This window comes from Trichomycterus rosablanca, chromosome 13 (assembly GCF_030014385.1).
Source record: "Trichomycterus rosablanca isolate fTriRos1 chromosome 13, fTriRos1.hap1, whole genome shotgun sequence".
NCBI classification, from domain to species: Eukaryota; Metazoa; Chordata; class Actinopteri; order Siluriformes; family Trichomycteridae; genus Trichomycterus; species Trichomycterus rosablanca.
In genome coordinates, this window is record NC_086000.1 from 24,386,575 (window position 1) to 24,401,060 (window position 14,486).

General features: G+C 37.7%; 3 protein-coding genes across 3 annotated transcripts; all 3 read left to right on the forward strand.

The window, feature by feature from the left end:
• Positions 1–58: 58 nt before the first annotated feature.
• On the forward strand, positions 59–1,078 carry LOC134324848 (B2 bradykinin receptor-like). The gene has a single exon (XM_063006728.1). It carries the CDS (start codon positions 59–61, stop codon positions 1,076–1,078), a length of 1,020 nt encoding a protein of 339 aa, XP_062862798.1.
• Positions 1,079–5,519: 4,441 nt separating this feature from the next.
• bdkrb1 (bradykinin receptor B1) lies at positions 5,520–6,590 on the forward strand. The gene has a single exon (XM_063007981.1). The coding sequence runs from the start codon at positions 5,520–5,522 to the stop codon at positions 6,588–6,590; it is 1,071 nt and encodes a 356-aa protein (XP_062864051.1).
• A 4,055-nt stretch (positions 6,591–10,645) lies between these two features.
• LOC134324849 (ovarian cancer G-protein coupled receptor 1-like) lies at positions 10,646–11,620 on the forward strand. The gene has a single exon (XM_063006730.1). The coding sequence runs from the start codon at positions 10,646–10,648 to the stop codon at positions 11,618–11,620; it is 975 nt and encodes a 324-aa protein (XP_062862800.1).
• Positions 11,621–14,486: the final 2,866 nt, after the last annotated feature.

The window sequence follows — 14,486 nt, forward strand, 5'->3', positions numbered from 1 at the left end:
AATAAAAGTTTAATTGAGTTTTACAAGGTTCACTGGAACAGTTGTAATGGTTTTAAACATGACTGCAGATCTGACACACTTGGACAGGAAGGTGCTAGAATGTAACCACACAGATGCCTGGGACTGGGTCTATTCCATACAGCCAGCTTACATGTCCATCATATGTGTGCTGGGCGCATTCAGCAATGCCTTTGTCCTTGTGGTTTTTTGCATCCAGAGAGGGCACTGCTCGGTTGCAGACGTCTATCTCGGAAACCTGGCTGCTGCTGACCTGCTGATGATGTGCTGCCTTCCCTTCTGGGTCATCACTGTCATCCACAAGTTCAACTGGTCTTTTGGGGAGCCTATGTGTCAAGTGGTCAACCTTATAATCGGCATGAACTACTACTGCAGCGTGCTCTTCCTCAGCCTGGTAAGTCTGGACCGCTACCTAGTGCTGGCTAGGCCGATGACCATGGGAAGGCGCAAAGGCACTAGCCATGCCAAGGCCGTCTGCGTGGCGATTTGGCTTGCAGGCTTTTTGCTTAGTCTTCCAGCCTTGCTGTTCCGCTCAGTGCGGTTCTTTCCTGATCTCGAGGTAGAGGCATGCTACCTGGATTACCCTCATGATGGATGGAGGCTGCGGTATAACATGACAGTCAACCTGGTGGGCTTTTTGATCCCTGTACCCCTTGTAACTTACTGCAGTTATCATATTATTATCATTTTAAGCGACAAACAAGTGAGAAGGTGCTCAGCACTAAAAGCAGAAATGAAGGCTGCTTTCTTGGTCCTTGTTGTGCTCTCAGTTTTTATTCTTTGTTGGCTGCCTTTTCAGATTGTTATGCTTCTAGACACACTTTATTATTTTAATGTCATCTCCGGTTGTCTGTGGGTTCATGGTCTGGACATTGGTATCCAACTCTCTACTTATCTTGGTTACAGCAACAGCTCTCTAAACCCTTTTCTGTATGTGATAGTTGGGAAACAGTTTAGACAAAGAGCTAAAGGGGTATTTGAACAAATCCTAAGCTGTGGAAGCACCCCAGCTCACAAAGTCTACTCAAGTGTGAGATATACCGAGTGCACGAGAGTGTGAGATGAAGTGCTTAGATAGTGATTACACAGTGACCTCTGCTGTTTAGTGATTTTCATTGCCAGTACATTGTTAGATGAACTTAAAAATACACTAATTAGGGTTGCCAATGTTTAGTTATACAAAAAGTTATACATAAAGAGGAATAAGGAAACATGACCATTTTGATCTAAAAAGGGGACACCCCAAAATAGGACAGTTGGCAACACTTGGCTCTAACTGACTGCAGTCCTAAATAAGGTAAAACAGTTACCTAACCTAAAAAAAAACTGTACGTTTTCATTACAAATGCTTCGTACTAGAATTGTACCTTGTTTCTATAATAGGTATGTTTTACTATGTTTGTTTTATGTTGAATGGTTATATAGTGCTAAAATACTAAGATTTTAAGTTATTTTACACCAATAATTTGTTTTTGGAATACACCATATAGCAAACAATACATACAGCACACCTCCTAATTATTGAGTCTAGGTGTTTAAGCCACATATATTGCCAACAAGTGTAGAAAACCAATACTATAATCTTAAAGTACAGGATTTAAACTCTGTGGCAACAGTTTGGACAAGGCCCTTTCCTGTTCCGGCTTGACTGTGCCCTGTCCACAAAGTAAAATCTATAAAGACATGGTTTAACGAGTTTGGTATGAATAATCTTCACCTTAACCTTACTGAATACCTCTTCGATCAAATGGAATACTGTCTGCCAGGCTTTCTCAGCCAACATCAATCAGTGCCTCAGCTTCTCACAAACACACCCTAAAATCTTGAGGAAAACTTTACCAGAGAAGTAAGGGCTGTTACAGCTGCAAAAAGAAAAAGGCTTCATATTAAAGGCAATGATTTTAGAGAGATTGTTTAACAAGCTCAAAATCAGGTGTCCACAGGATAGTTGAATATGTTACTGTCATGTCATGTGACCCTGACCAGGCAGCTACTACAGATATATAAATGATGGTATAAAAACATTGATGTAATTCTTCTTTATAATCTTTAGGTAATACTCATTTATGTTCTTTAATTTATGCACTTATAATTAAAAAAAATAATAATAATAAGTGCTCTTATGGCACTACAGTTCTGATACTTATGCATACCCTGCAAATACCCTCTGTTTATGTTAGTAAAAGTATGTCACATGACTTGGTTTGTTATCTTTGAGCTGATATGATCATGTTTATATGTGCTGCAGCGCATTTATGATTTGATCATGAGATTTTTCAGTAAACTGCACCAACATTATAAACTCATAAGGCTTTAGTCTAAATTCTTAGTCTATGTCTTTACTGATAATGAAAGTTGTTGCAAATCATGGTGTTATTTAACTAATTTAAATCTCATAAAGCTTGTTTAGAACCTGTTTAAACCAGTCTTGGCCAAAATTAAAGCCAGTGGTCATTTTAAATGAATTGTAATAATTTTTTGCATGATGTAATTGTGGTTTCATTTTAATCACATGTATCTTAATTTAGTACATTGTATCTAACTGTTCTGTCCCTGTTCAATAATTACAGTAATCATATAATGTATTTTAATGTATAATTATTTATATTACTTTATAATTTAAGATTTCTTTTTTTGCAGTTATTTAATAGTTTTAACTTGCCATTTCATTCAATTCATTTACTGGACATAGAGACACAGAGTAGGAATACAGCCCAGACAGACCACAGTACATTGCTGGTCATCATATTCTAAATAATTTACTCACTCACACAGAGGGGCAATTACAAGTATCCAATCCATCTTCTTCATGTTTTAGGAGGTTGGAGAAAGCCAAGGTTCTCTAATCTTAACACTGTAAGGCACCCACACACAATTCACATATTTAATTTAAATATAAGGTGTTTTATACTGACTGTAATTTATTATAATATACCTTTCAATGTGTTTTTTTTTCCATCCTGTCCCAGGGCAATAACTGATTTTGTAGATCACAGTAATTTATAATATTAAACAATTTCCCTGCCAGTTAAAATAAAGCATTGCAAAAACGTTATTTTGTGAACATTTGCTGAATAATGTAAATATTAAAGGGCCTACAGCAATTACCTTGACAAATTTCTAGTTTATACAGATTTATTGTATCAGTTTGTATCAGCAGTTTGTATCACCAGTGCAGAGTGAGAAGCCAGAATTATAAACAAGACCTATCATTTAAGCTTTGTGGGAGTGGAGGAATGCAGCTATGTACACCCAGCTCCCTTTCACTGCTCAGTTAATCAGAAAGAGCTGTGCGTGATCTTAGCAGTCTGGATCATATAGAAAGACTTGCTTGTAAGGTAAGTATTATTTTGATCTGGCTTTATTACATAATCTCTCAGTGTAACATTGCCAATAGATGTTTAACTATTAGCGCAGCTGAATGAAAATTAGTACTACTGCATATACTGAAATATGTTTTACCATTGTGTGTTTAATGTTCTTAGATATAAAAGCAGAAACAACTTTGAAACCATTCTCTAGATGGGTTGGGAGCTTTAAAATGTAAGTCTTAAAATACTAACATACACACCCTAAGTGGTTTGTGGTGGCATGTAAGACAAACATCTTTCAGGGAAGATCTGTATTCCAGTATGTGTTTCAAACTTCCTATAAATGTCCAGTGAGGTTCAAATCTGGTGGTTGGAGTCCTTAAACCATGTTTAAACCATTTTGGCATTATGTAAGGGCATATTGTTTCTCTGAAATACACAAAAGTTATCAGTAAAAGTGTTTGCATCATATGGTGCTCCTGGTCCTGTAAAACAGTTAGTTGGCCATGCAAACCATTCACTGAACCACATGATAACTCACTGAACCAGGGCAGCGGTTGCCCAGTGGTTCAGGCACTGGACTAGCAATCAGAAGGTCCCTAGTTCAAGCCCCACTGCTGTCAGGTTGCCATTGTTGGTCCCCTGAGCTAAGTCCTTAACCCTCAATTGCATGCATTGTATTCAGTCATAATTGTAAGACACCTTAGATAAGAGTGTCTGCTAAATGCTGCAATTGTAAACAATTGTCTTTACTGTTATAGACACCCCCCCCCCTTTATTTAACAGTAAGCAGCAATTCATCACCTAGATGAATTGCTGCTTACTGTTAAATACAGAGGGGGGGGGTCTATAACAGTAAAGACAATTGTAGGAAATATGGGAAAATTTACTCATTTGACTGATTTATTTTTACCACTGCACAGGAGTCCAGGATTTGTACCCCTTACACCACATTCTACATATTAACAAATTGGTTTTTTTTGTAAAGAGCATAATAACGCTAATATTAAATAGGATATTTTAGGCTGGGCCATTAAAGTGAATTTGAATTTTGTGGATAAAGTCATTTAGCATATGTCTAGTCTATCCCAATCAATAATCTTCAATTTGTAATAACTGTTCTTCTTTCCTGATGTGGTTTGTCCATTGGACATACACTGTCATGTATAGTGCTGTGAAAAGTGTATTTGGCCCTGAAACGGTTCCTTCTATCTTTGCTAATTTGTCACTAGTTTTAATTTTTTTAAAAGACAAAATGATTAAACTTAAAATACAGCTTTTAAATGATCTTTCCATTTATTCCATCCTGCAATCAAATGTTGCAACTTGCGAGTCTTACATCATTGTAGAGGAATTTTGGTCCATTTTTCCTTGCAGGATTGTTTATCTGCAGAATTGTTTATCTACATTGAAGGACCATTAACTGCCTGTTTAAGGTCTTGTCACATTATCTTAATATGATTCAAGTCAGTACTTACTTTCATCTGGTCATAATTGTCCAGCTGCATAATTTAAACTGAGCACGAGCTTTAGGACACAAACTGATGGGCAGAACTTTTCCTTCAGAATTTTCTAATAGAGAGCAGAATTCATGGTTATAATAAGTCACCCTGGTCCTGTGGAGGCAAAACAGTCCCAGACCATCATACAACCACCACCAAGTTTAACTGTTGGAATGATGTTTTTATAGTGGAACGCAGTGTTTGAATGATCAGTCCATGATAATCCCAAAAGTTTTAAAGATAATTTAGATGTTTTTTGGCCCAGTGTCTTTCTTATTGTAGAATATTGTACATTGTCTCAGAGCCTTAGTACTAATCCAATGAGCTGTTTGTGGGACATTCTATCCTGTATCACATTGGTTCTGAAGTGATCTTCAGATTTAACAGGTCTGGCAGTAATCATGCCAGGGTGTGGCTAGTGAAATTGAACCTGATTCTCAGATTGGTTGATTAAGTAGCCAAGGGAGCAATTACTTTTTCACATAGGGTAAAATCAACATTCAAGAAATGTACTTGGGTCATCTTTCTCTAACTTTAAAAGCCGTTTGATTTGAAACATTCAAGTGTGACAAATACAGAAGAATTGGGAAGGGGCAAATATTTTTTCACAGCACTCACTGTATGTTGAAACTTTTTTCTTAAAAAAAAAAAGTTATAGCTGTTTTTTCTTTTCTTTTCTTTTCAAAGAATGGATCAACAGGAGCCCATATATGTGGATTCATTCCAGGATCTAAATTCTACAAATTTCTCATCGTCAACGTGCAACTCCTCAGAGTGGTGTCTGTTTAATGCTTTAGTTCCTCCATACATCTTTATTGTATGTTTGGTTGGTATTTTGAGCAATGCATTTGTGCTGTTGGTATTCTTCTTACAAAGAGTCAAGTGGAGCGTGCCTGAAATCTACCTAGGGAACTTGGCATTGGCTGATCTGATATTGCTGACTTGTCTGCCATTCTGGGCCATGAACATCCTAAATGACTTCTACTGGCCATATGGAGAGATCCTGTGTAAAGTTGTTAACCTCTCCATCATCGTCAACATGTACGCCAGCATTTACATATTGGTGATGGTTAACATAGACCGATACCTTGCTCTAGTCCTGACTATGAAAGCGAGATGGTTTAGACGAAGACGGAATGCCAAGATAATTTGCTTCTGTGTCTGGCTTTTTGGAGTTGGCATGGGCGTACCCACTGCAACTTTCAGAAAAGTGCAGTATGTCCCGTATTTTCATACCACAGCCTGTATAATCCATTACCCTTCTGACTCCTGGAAACTGGCCCACAATCGTCAGTTGGTCCTGTTGGGCTTTGCCTTGCCTCTTCTGGCTATTGTTTTCTGTACCTGCAACATTGTATGGGTTCTTCACAAAAGAAGGGAGGGGGTTCGGCCACAGAATGAAAATGACAGGAAGGCCACAGTGCTGGTGTGCGCCGTAACCCTGCTTTTTTTCCTCTGTTGGGCTCCATTTAATATTTTTACCTTCCTGGATACTCTATGTGACACTGAAGTGTTGGATATAGATAGCTGGTCTCACATCTTAGACATTGGATCACAGTTCTCTACATACTTGGCATTTCTAAACAGCTGTCTCAATCCACTACTGTATGTTTGCTCGGGGCACTATTTCAAGAGGAAAGTTAGTGAAATCTATAAAAGGAGGAAGAGTTCTACTGCATCTATTGCTACAGCAATGCAGCGATCAGTTATATCAACGTATGTTCAAAGAAGTGAACAAATTAAGCCTGTTGTGCTGTAGTATCAGAACTATAAAATATACACATCTATAAATGAATATATGATGTATTACACTTTTGTCATATTGTGTGGAAATGTAATCAGGCACAAATGTACTGGTATACATAATACAGCACTGAAAATATAAAAGTTTGTAATCATTAACGAGTTCTGTGGTCTGGAAATTCTCAGGCGGTTGTCTCTATTTGCAACAGTACTTGTGAGGTGTATCTAAACATTTACCATATGTGGCAATTTAGGCAGTTCCAGCAGTTTATTCTAACAGCATTTCTGTTTTGTTTTCATCCAAACATCACTTCTTGAACATAGTGCACATTAATATTGAGGAAATAGTACATAATATCAACATAACCAGTCAGCAGCATTACTGGAGGTGCGGCTGATCCCCACCTCAAAAAACATGCCAGCTGGTAGTGTCCATGATAAAGGTTTTGAATAAAAGTAAGTTCCATTCCAATTCTAATTAAATTTCTGAAGATTAATACAGTGCAAAAAAATTCACCCATTTTTCAACTTATTTTATTTTTGCATATTTGTCACACTTACATTTCAGACCATCAAACTACTTTTAATATTAAAAAGATAAACCAAAGAAACACAATGTTTTTTTAATGATGATTTATTTTACTGAATGAAAACTGCTGTTCAACTCTTTTTGGCCCTATGTGAAAAAGTAATTGTCCCACTTGCTACTAAATCAAATTACCCAAATTAAATTAAGAATTATGTTCAAATTTATTAGCCACACCCAGGCATGATTACTGTTAAACCTGTCAAATCGAAACATCACATAAACAGAACCTGTCTGGCAATATAAAGCATGGTAATACATCTGAAAAAGTAGCACATGATGCCATGTTCTAAAGAAATTCAAATACAGTTGCATAACAAAATCATTGAAATCTAAAAGTCTGGACAGGGTTGTAAAGCCATTGGTGAGGCTCTGGGATTCCAGCAAAGCATAGTGTGAGCCATTATCTACAAATGGAGAAAACTTGGAACAGTGGTGAACCTTTTCGCATCAATGGTTCATCCAGGAGGTCACAAATAAAACCCAGATGAAGTGATGATCTAAAGAACTGCAGCCCTCACTTGCCTTAGTTTGATTGCAGCTGTTATTGCCAAGGGTGGCACAACTGGATTTGGCACTTGCTTTTTCACATAGGTGATATAGGTTTTACATCTTTATCTTTAATAAATGGAATGATTATTTAAGAGCTGTATTTTGTATTTATTCATGTTGTCTTCTATCTTCTATCATATTATCTTATACAAAGGAAATTAAATAAAATGTTTTGTTAGAATTGGTAAAGAGTTGCTTTCTAAGAAATTAATAATTTTCTTATTGTGTTTTGTGAATAACAAAATGTTCCATTTGTCATCTGTTCAGAATATCTGATTGTTCGCAGCCAGGCCAAGCACAACGCAAGCAAAGGCAATCACAAAAACGTGCAGTTGTAGCCTAGTAATGAGAAGGTCGCTGGTTCAAGCCCCACCACTGCCAGTTTGCTGCTGTTGGGCTCTTAAGCAAGGCCCTTGACCCTCAGTTGCTCAGATTGTATACTGTCACACTACTGTAAGTCACCTTGGATAAAGGCATCTGCTAAATGCCGAAAATGTAGTTAGTAGCAGCTAATCTGTCAGACTTTACTTGATACCTGTGTGTGTGTGTGTGTGCGCGCGTGTGCGTGTGCGTGTGCGTGTGAATTTTGCATTTAATACACATACATTGTAGGAAAACCTAAAATGCATCGTTTTCTGATTTAAAAAAAAATCAACTAACTTGCCAGAGTCACATCTGAGGTCTCAAGTCAGACACCACCAGTTTATTTCTTTACCTTATATTTCCATTTAAACCAGTATCATTATCTCTGCTGTCATCATCCCTCCACAAATTAATTTCTGAATAAAGTTCTGGATTTAAAAACATGAACCCCACCCCCAGCGAAGCAGTCCAGAACCGGGGCTGGTTCACAGTTTGCTTCTATACCAGAAATTCCCCAGTTTATACCTTACAATGTTTATATGCCCTGCATTCCTCTTGACAGATGATCAAATACTCCCTCTACTGGACTGGAAAGTTCATCTCCTTCTCAAGTTATAGTGAGAGGCACGACGTCAATGTAACGAAAAACAGGCACATGGATGAAATATGAGCTGTATCTACAGTGTATGGTTCTACAGGGAAAGGAATTCTACAGCAGGGCTATAAGGAATTTACATTGAACAGAAATGTTGCACAATACTGCACTGTTTAATAAATGGTCCAATAAAAAGTGGCATCAGAAATTCATTAATCCCTTTGAATATAAATGATTAAGAAAACAGATGTTTTTGGTGTGAATTGATTAGTACATCAAAAAATAATTCAAGGGAAAAAAACAGATGTTTTTCTTATGTATAAAAAACTACACTTGGTGTGGCAGTTACACTTCCCAAAATACATGTACTAAAACGTACATTTGCTTGTTCTTATTTATACTAAAGGGACAAGGTCTTAGATATTTCATCTAAAATTACAAGTGTTGAGTACCTCTTCAATCGTTCAGGTTTGTTCTAATTCTCTGCTCACTGTGTGCAAAGTTTGCTAAGTTTTTCCTTGGTCTGTTCTCCCACCTCCCAAAACAGTAAGTCAGTTGACTGGCTACAGTAAATTTCCACTAGGTGTGAGTGTGGTATCCTGCAATGGACTGCTCTCTGGGTTCAGGGTGTATTTTGTCTTGTTCTCATTGTTTCTGGAAAAAAAGCTTCTGACCCACCACAACCTTTTATTTTAGAGTGTTACTGAAAACTCTCATCTCTTTTTAGTTGAAATTTTAATGTAAATCTCACATTCTGTGGTATAAAATATGTATTTTTAATATACATTTATTAGTGATATACTGGATGCTTGGTTTGTCTGATACTAGATGTGTCCACATGAAAAGAAAAAAATATCCAAAAATAATATTTATATTAAAACTTTAGTATAAGGCATTTTTATCATGATATTTAAATAAAAGACAATTTGTTAAGACAATAAAAATTAAAATTAAAGTTAGAAAAGGAAAAATCCCAAATCCTAATCTTTAAAACATTTGCCTGTCTGTTTACATATATTTGTCCAAAAATTTTAAATGATTAATTTCAGACCTGCCTGTGGGTCATACCTAAATAAATTTAAAGTATTGATTTTAGACCTGCCTGTTGGTCATTATAGGGACCACTGCACTGTTCAGTTTACTCACTCACATTCTTAACCGCTTAGGGTAGCTTTTCAATGAACGCAAGACACACAGCAACACCCTGGATGGGGCGCCAGTCCATCGCAGGGCAGACACAAATACACACATACACACACCAATTCACTTATAAGGCAATTCTGTGTCTCCAGTTAACCTAACTGCATGTTTTTGGACTTTGGGAGGAAACCAGAGCTCCCGGAAGAAAACCCACGCAGACACGGGGAGAACATGCAAACTCCGCACAAAAAGGACCCGGAAAGCCCCACCTGGGGATCAGGTCACAGCAGGTCCAGTTCAACCAGGGGACACTGGGTACAAGGCAGGAATTCCCTTGACTGGGTGCCAATCCATCACAGGGCTTCTGCTAACTGCCTCCCTCAGACATAGCCAATTATGTTTGTGTATATTTTGATCCCTCTAGCTACCAAATGCCTTGTACTATTTTTTAGTTAATACTATAGTCACTTAGTAACTTACTAACACCTCGGGGGAATTTAGAGCAGCTAATTGGCCTTCTGCATGTTTTCAGGAGGTGTGAGGACACCAAAGTATACTTCAAGGAAAAAGTGACTTGGGGGTTAGAATTAAACCCAGGTCCCCAGCACTTGTTGCTGAGTGCTACCAACTCTACCACATGAAAAACAGTTCAACAACAGAACAAAGTTAGGTTCTTTCTCTTCTTTGAAAACACTTCCACATCAGAGACTTGTCATAATGCAAATATATTAATTTGCATTAATTTGCATGGCACCAACATTTTCGACTACTTACACGCAGCATGAAATGAAATGTGTGCATTTATGGTATTCAGACAGCAGTCCGTGGAGTCATCATGGCTTCGAATGAATCCATCAACGAGGATGAATTTTCATCTCTGTGCACATACAACGACACTGTGGATGCTTACATGTACCCTACAGCCTACGGTCTGTTTTTCATCTTCGGACTTCCAGGTAACTGTTTGTCCTTGTATGTAGCATGGGTGTTAATGCGAAGAGGAAACACCCTGGCAGTGTACTTGGTCAGTCTGTCCGTGTCTGATCTGCTATACATCATTACTCTGCCTGTATGGATCATGCTAGCTATAAGGCAGCCAGTAAATGACACTATTTGCAGTCTCATTGAAGTCATCATGTACAATAGTTTCTATGTTGGATCAGGCCTACTTTGCTGCATCTCTGTGGACCGCTATCTTGCTGTGGTCTTCCCTCTACACTTTACCAAGGTACACAAGGTTCGAACAGCCATACTGGTCAGCACAATTGTATGGCTAATTGAAATCGTTTTACACATTGGACTTTTAGCATACACATCAGAACTGCAAACATTCTCATCTAGTCGACTGTGTGATACTAGAATACCCATGACCACACAATCAGCCCACGCAGCGATAGTGAGAGCAGTACTTGGATTTCTTATCCCCACATTCCTGATGGCATTTTGCTTTCAGCAGATAGTCGTATCTCTGCAAAAGAGTGTATCCACAGTGGCCAGTGAACGCCAAAAGATCCGCAACCTGCTTCTGCTTCTTTTCCTAATATACATGGTGTCTTTTACCCCCTTCCAGGTCGTCATGTTTCTTAGGGGGTTGTTGGAGCCTGAAAGCTGTGACTATGCCAAAGGTTTCAGAGACTACTACATGGTATTTGTTGCAACCACAACAATTAATAGTGTGGCAGATCCAGTAGTTTACTGCTTAATGACAGAAAGTGCCAAGGCAGAAATCCTGAGGATTTTTACAAGCTTTCGGACACAGTTCCACAAAACTGTTTCCATAATGAGATCATCTTCCTCCTCTACTGCATGACTGCAGTACTTTTTTCCTGCAGAGGTTCTTAGAACATTTTTTACATTAACAATATATTTCTGTCTTTCTGCTATTGACAAATGCAAATATTTTTATTGTGCTGTAATAGTTTTTTGAATGCTACAATATTAGCTTCAGATTTCTAAAACATTGCAAAAAAATGCAAAAAATAACTAAAATATGGGTGTTTTAAGATGTTTGATATTACATGATTAGACTGTCAGCATGAACATTGTTATCTACATACTGTTAAGTTAAATAAACCAATAAATACAAAAATAAAACTTAATGAAACTTAAGAGAAAGTAAAGATGCACTATTTTTGTGATGGCTTGAGATACCAAAGATACATAAATTTTTGCCATTGTTTAGTCAAAAGTTTGTATTGTACTCTAATTGTCATTTAGGGTTGGTCAATAACATGTGTAATCACCCACTAATGTCAGGAGAATTCCAATGCAGTATATATATATATATTAGGGCTGTCGAAGTTAACGCGATAATAACGCATTAACGCAATCTCAATTTAACGCGATTAAAAAAAATAGTGCCGTTAACGCAAATTCTAGTTCATGTTGAGATTTGACTGGTAGAACCAACGTTTTAATGTCGGACTTGCCACCGTTGTTCATTTGCGGTTTGTTAAAATAATATAACTGAGCGTCGTAGGGATGCACTTGCATAATAAAGAAATAAATACACGGTATATTCACAAGTTGTCGGGAGCAAAACACTTTATTAACTTAATCTGTTACGGCACTGAATACCGGAGTCAAGCACGCTAGTCCATGAACTATGGAAGCCCCAAAAGGGTCAAAACACACTCACTTCGTGTAGAAACGTCCACTTTTCACATTTCACTTAAAAAACCTTGTTTTCTATAACATTTACACAGATTTTATTTAATGAGATTAATCGCGATTAACTATATGAAATTCTGAGATTAATCGCGATTAAAAATTTTAATCGTTTGACAGCCCTAATATATATATATATATATATATATATATATATATATATATATATATATATATGAAATATATAGATATACAGCAAACACTGATTATATATATGGAATTAAACTTTATATATATAAAATAAAACTTGATATATATAAAATGAAAACATTATTTTATATATATATATATATATATATATATATATATATATATATATATATATATATATATATATATATATATATATATATTGGTTTTCATTCCACATATATCAGTTTCATTCAAAAAATATCGAGTTTCATTATATATATATATATATATATATATATATATATATATATATATATATATATATATATATATATATACAGTGTATCACAAAAGTGAGTACACCCCTCACATTTCTGCAAATATTTTATTATATCTTTTCATGGGACAACACTATAGACATGAAACTTGGATATAACTTAGAGTAGTCAGTGTACAGCTTGTATAGCAGTGTAGATTTACTGTCTTCTGAAAATAACTCAACACACAGCCATTAATGTCTAAATAGCTGGCAACATAAGTGAGTACACCCCACAGTGAACATGTCCAAATTGTGCCCAAATGTGTCATTGTCCCTCCCTGGTGTCATGTGTCAAGGTCCCAGGTGTAAATGGGGAGCAGGGCTGTTAAATTTGGTGTTTTGGGTACAATTCTCTCATACTGGCCACTGGATATTCAACATGGCACCTCATGGCAAAGAACTCTCTGAGGATGTGAGAAATAGAATTGTTGCTCTCCACAAAGATGGCCTGGGCTATAAGAAGATTGCTAACACCCTAAAACTGAGCTACAGCATGGTGGCCAAGGTCATACAGCGGTTTTCCAGGACAGGTTCCACTCGGAACAGGCTTCGCCAGGGTCGACCAAAGAAGTTGAGTCCACGTGTTCGGCGTCATATCCAGAGGTTGGCTTTAAAAAATAGACACATGAGTGCTGCCAGCATTGCTGCAGAGGTTGAAGACGTGGGAGGTCAGCCTGTCAGTGCTCAGACCATACGCCGCACACTGCATCAACTCGGTCTGCATGGTCGTCATCCCAGAAGGAAGCTGACGCACAAGAAAGCCCGCAAACAGTTTGCTGAAGACAAGCAGTCCAAGAACATGGATTACTGCAATGCCCTGTGGTCTGACGAGACCAAGATAAACTTGTTTGGCTCAGATGGTGTCCAGCATGTGTGGCGGCGCCCTGGTGAGAAGTACCAAGACAACTGTATCTTGCCTACAGTCAAGCATGGTGGTGGTAGCATCATGGTCTTGGGCTGCATGAGTGTTGCTGGCACTGGGGAGCTGCAGTTCATTGAGGGAAACATGAATTCCAACATGTACTGTGACATTCTGAAACAGAGCATGATCCCCTCCCTTCGAAAACTGGGCCTCATGGCAGTTTTCCAACAGGATAACGACCCCAAACACAACCTCCAAGATGACAACTGCCTTGCTGAGGAAGCTGAAGGTAAAGGTGATGGACTAAACCCAATTGAGCACCTGTGGCGCATCCTCAAGTGGAAGGTGGAGGAGTTCAAGGTGTCTAACATCCACCAGCTCCGTGATGTCATCATGGAGGAGTGGAAGAGGATTCCAGTAGCAACCTGTGCAGCTCTGGTGAATTCCATGCCCAGGAGGGTTAAGGCAGTGCTGGATAATAATGGTGGTCACACAAAATATTGACACTTTGGGCACAATTTGGACATGTTCACTGTGGGGTGTACTCACTTATGTTGCCAGCTATTTAGACATTAATGGCTGTGTGTTGAGTTATTTTCAGAAGACAGTAAATCTACACTGCTATACAAGTTGTACACTGACTACTCTAAATTATATCCAAGTTTCATGTCTATAGTGTTGTCCCATGAAAAGATA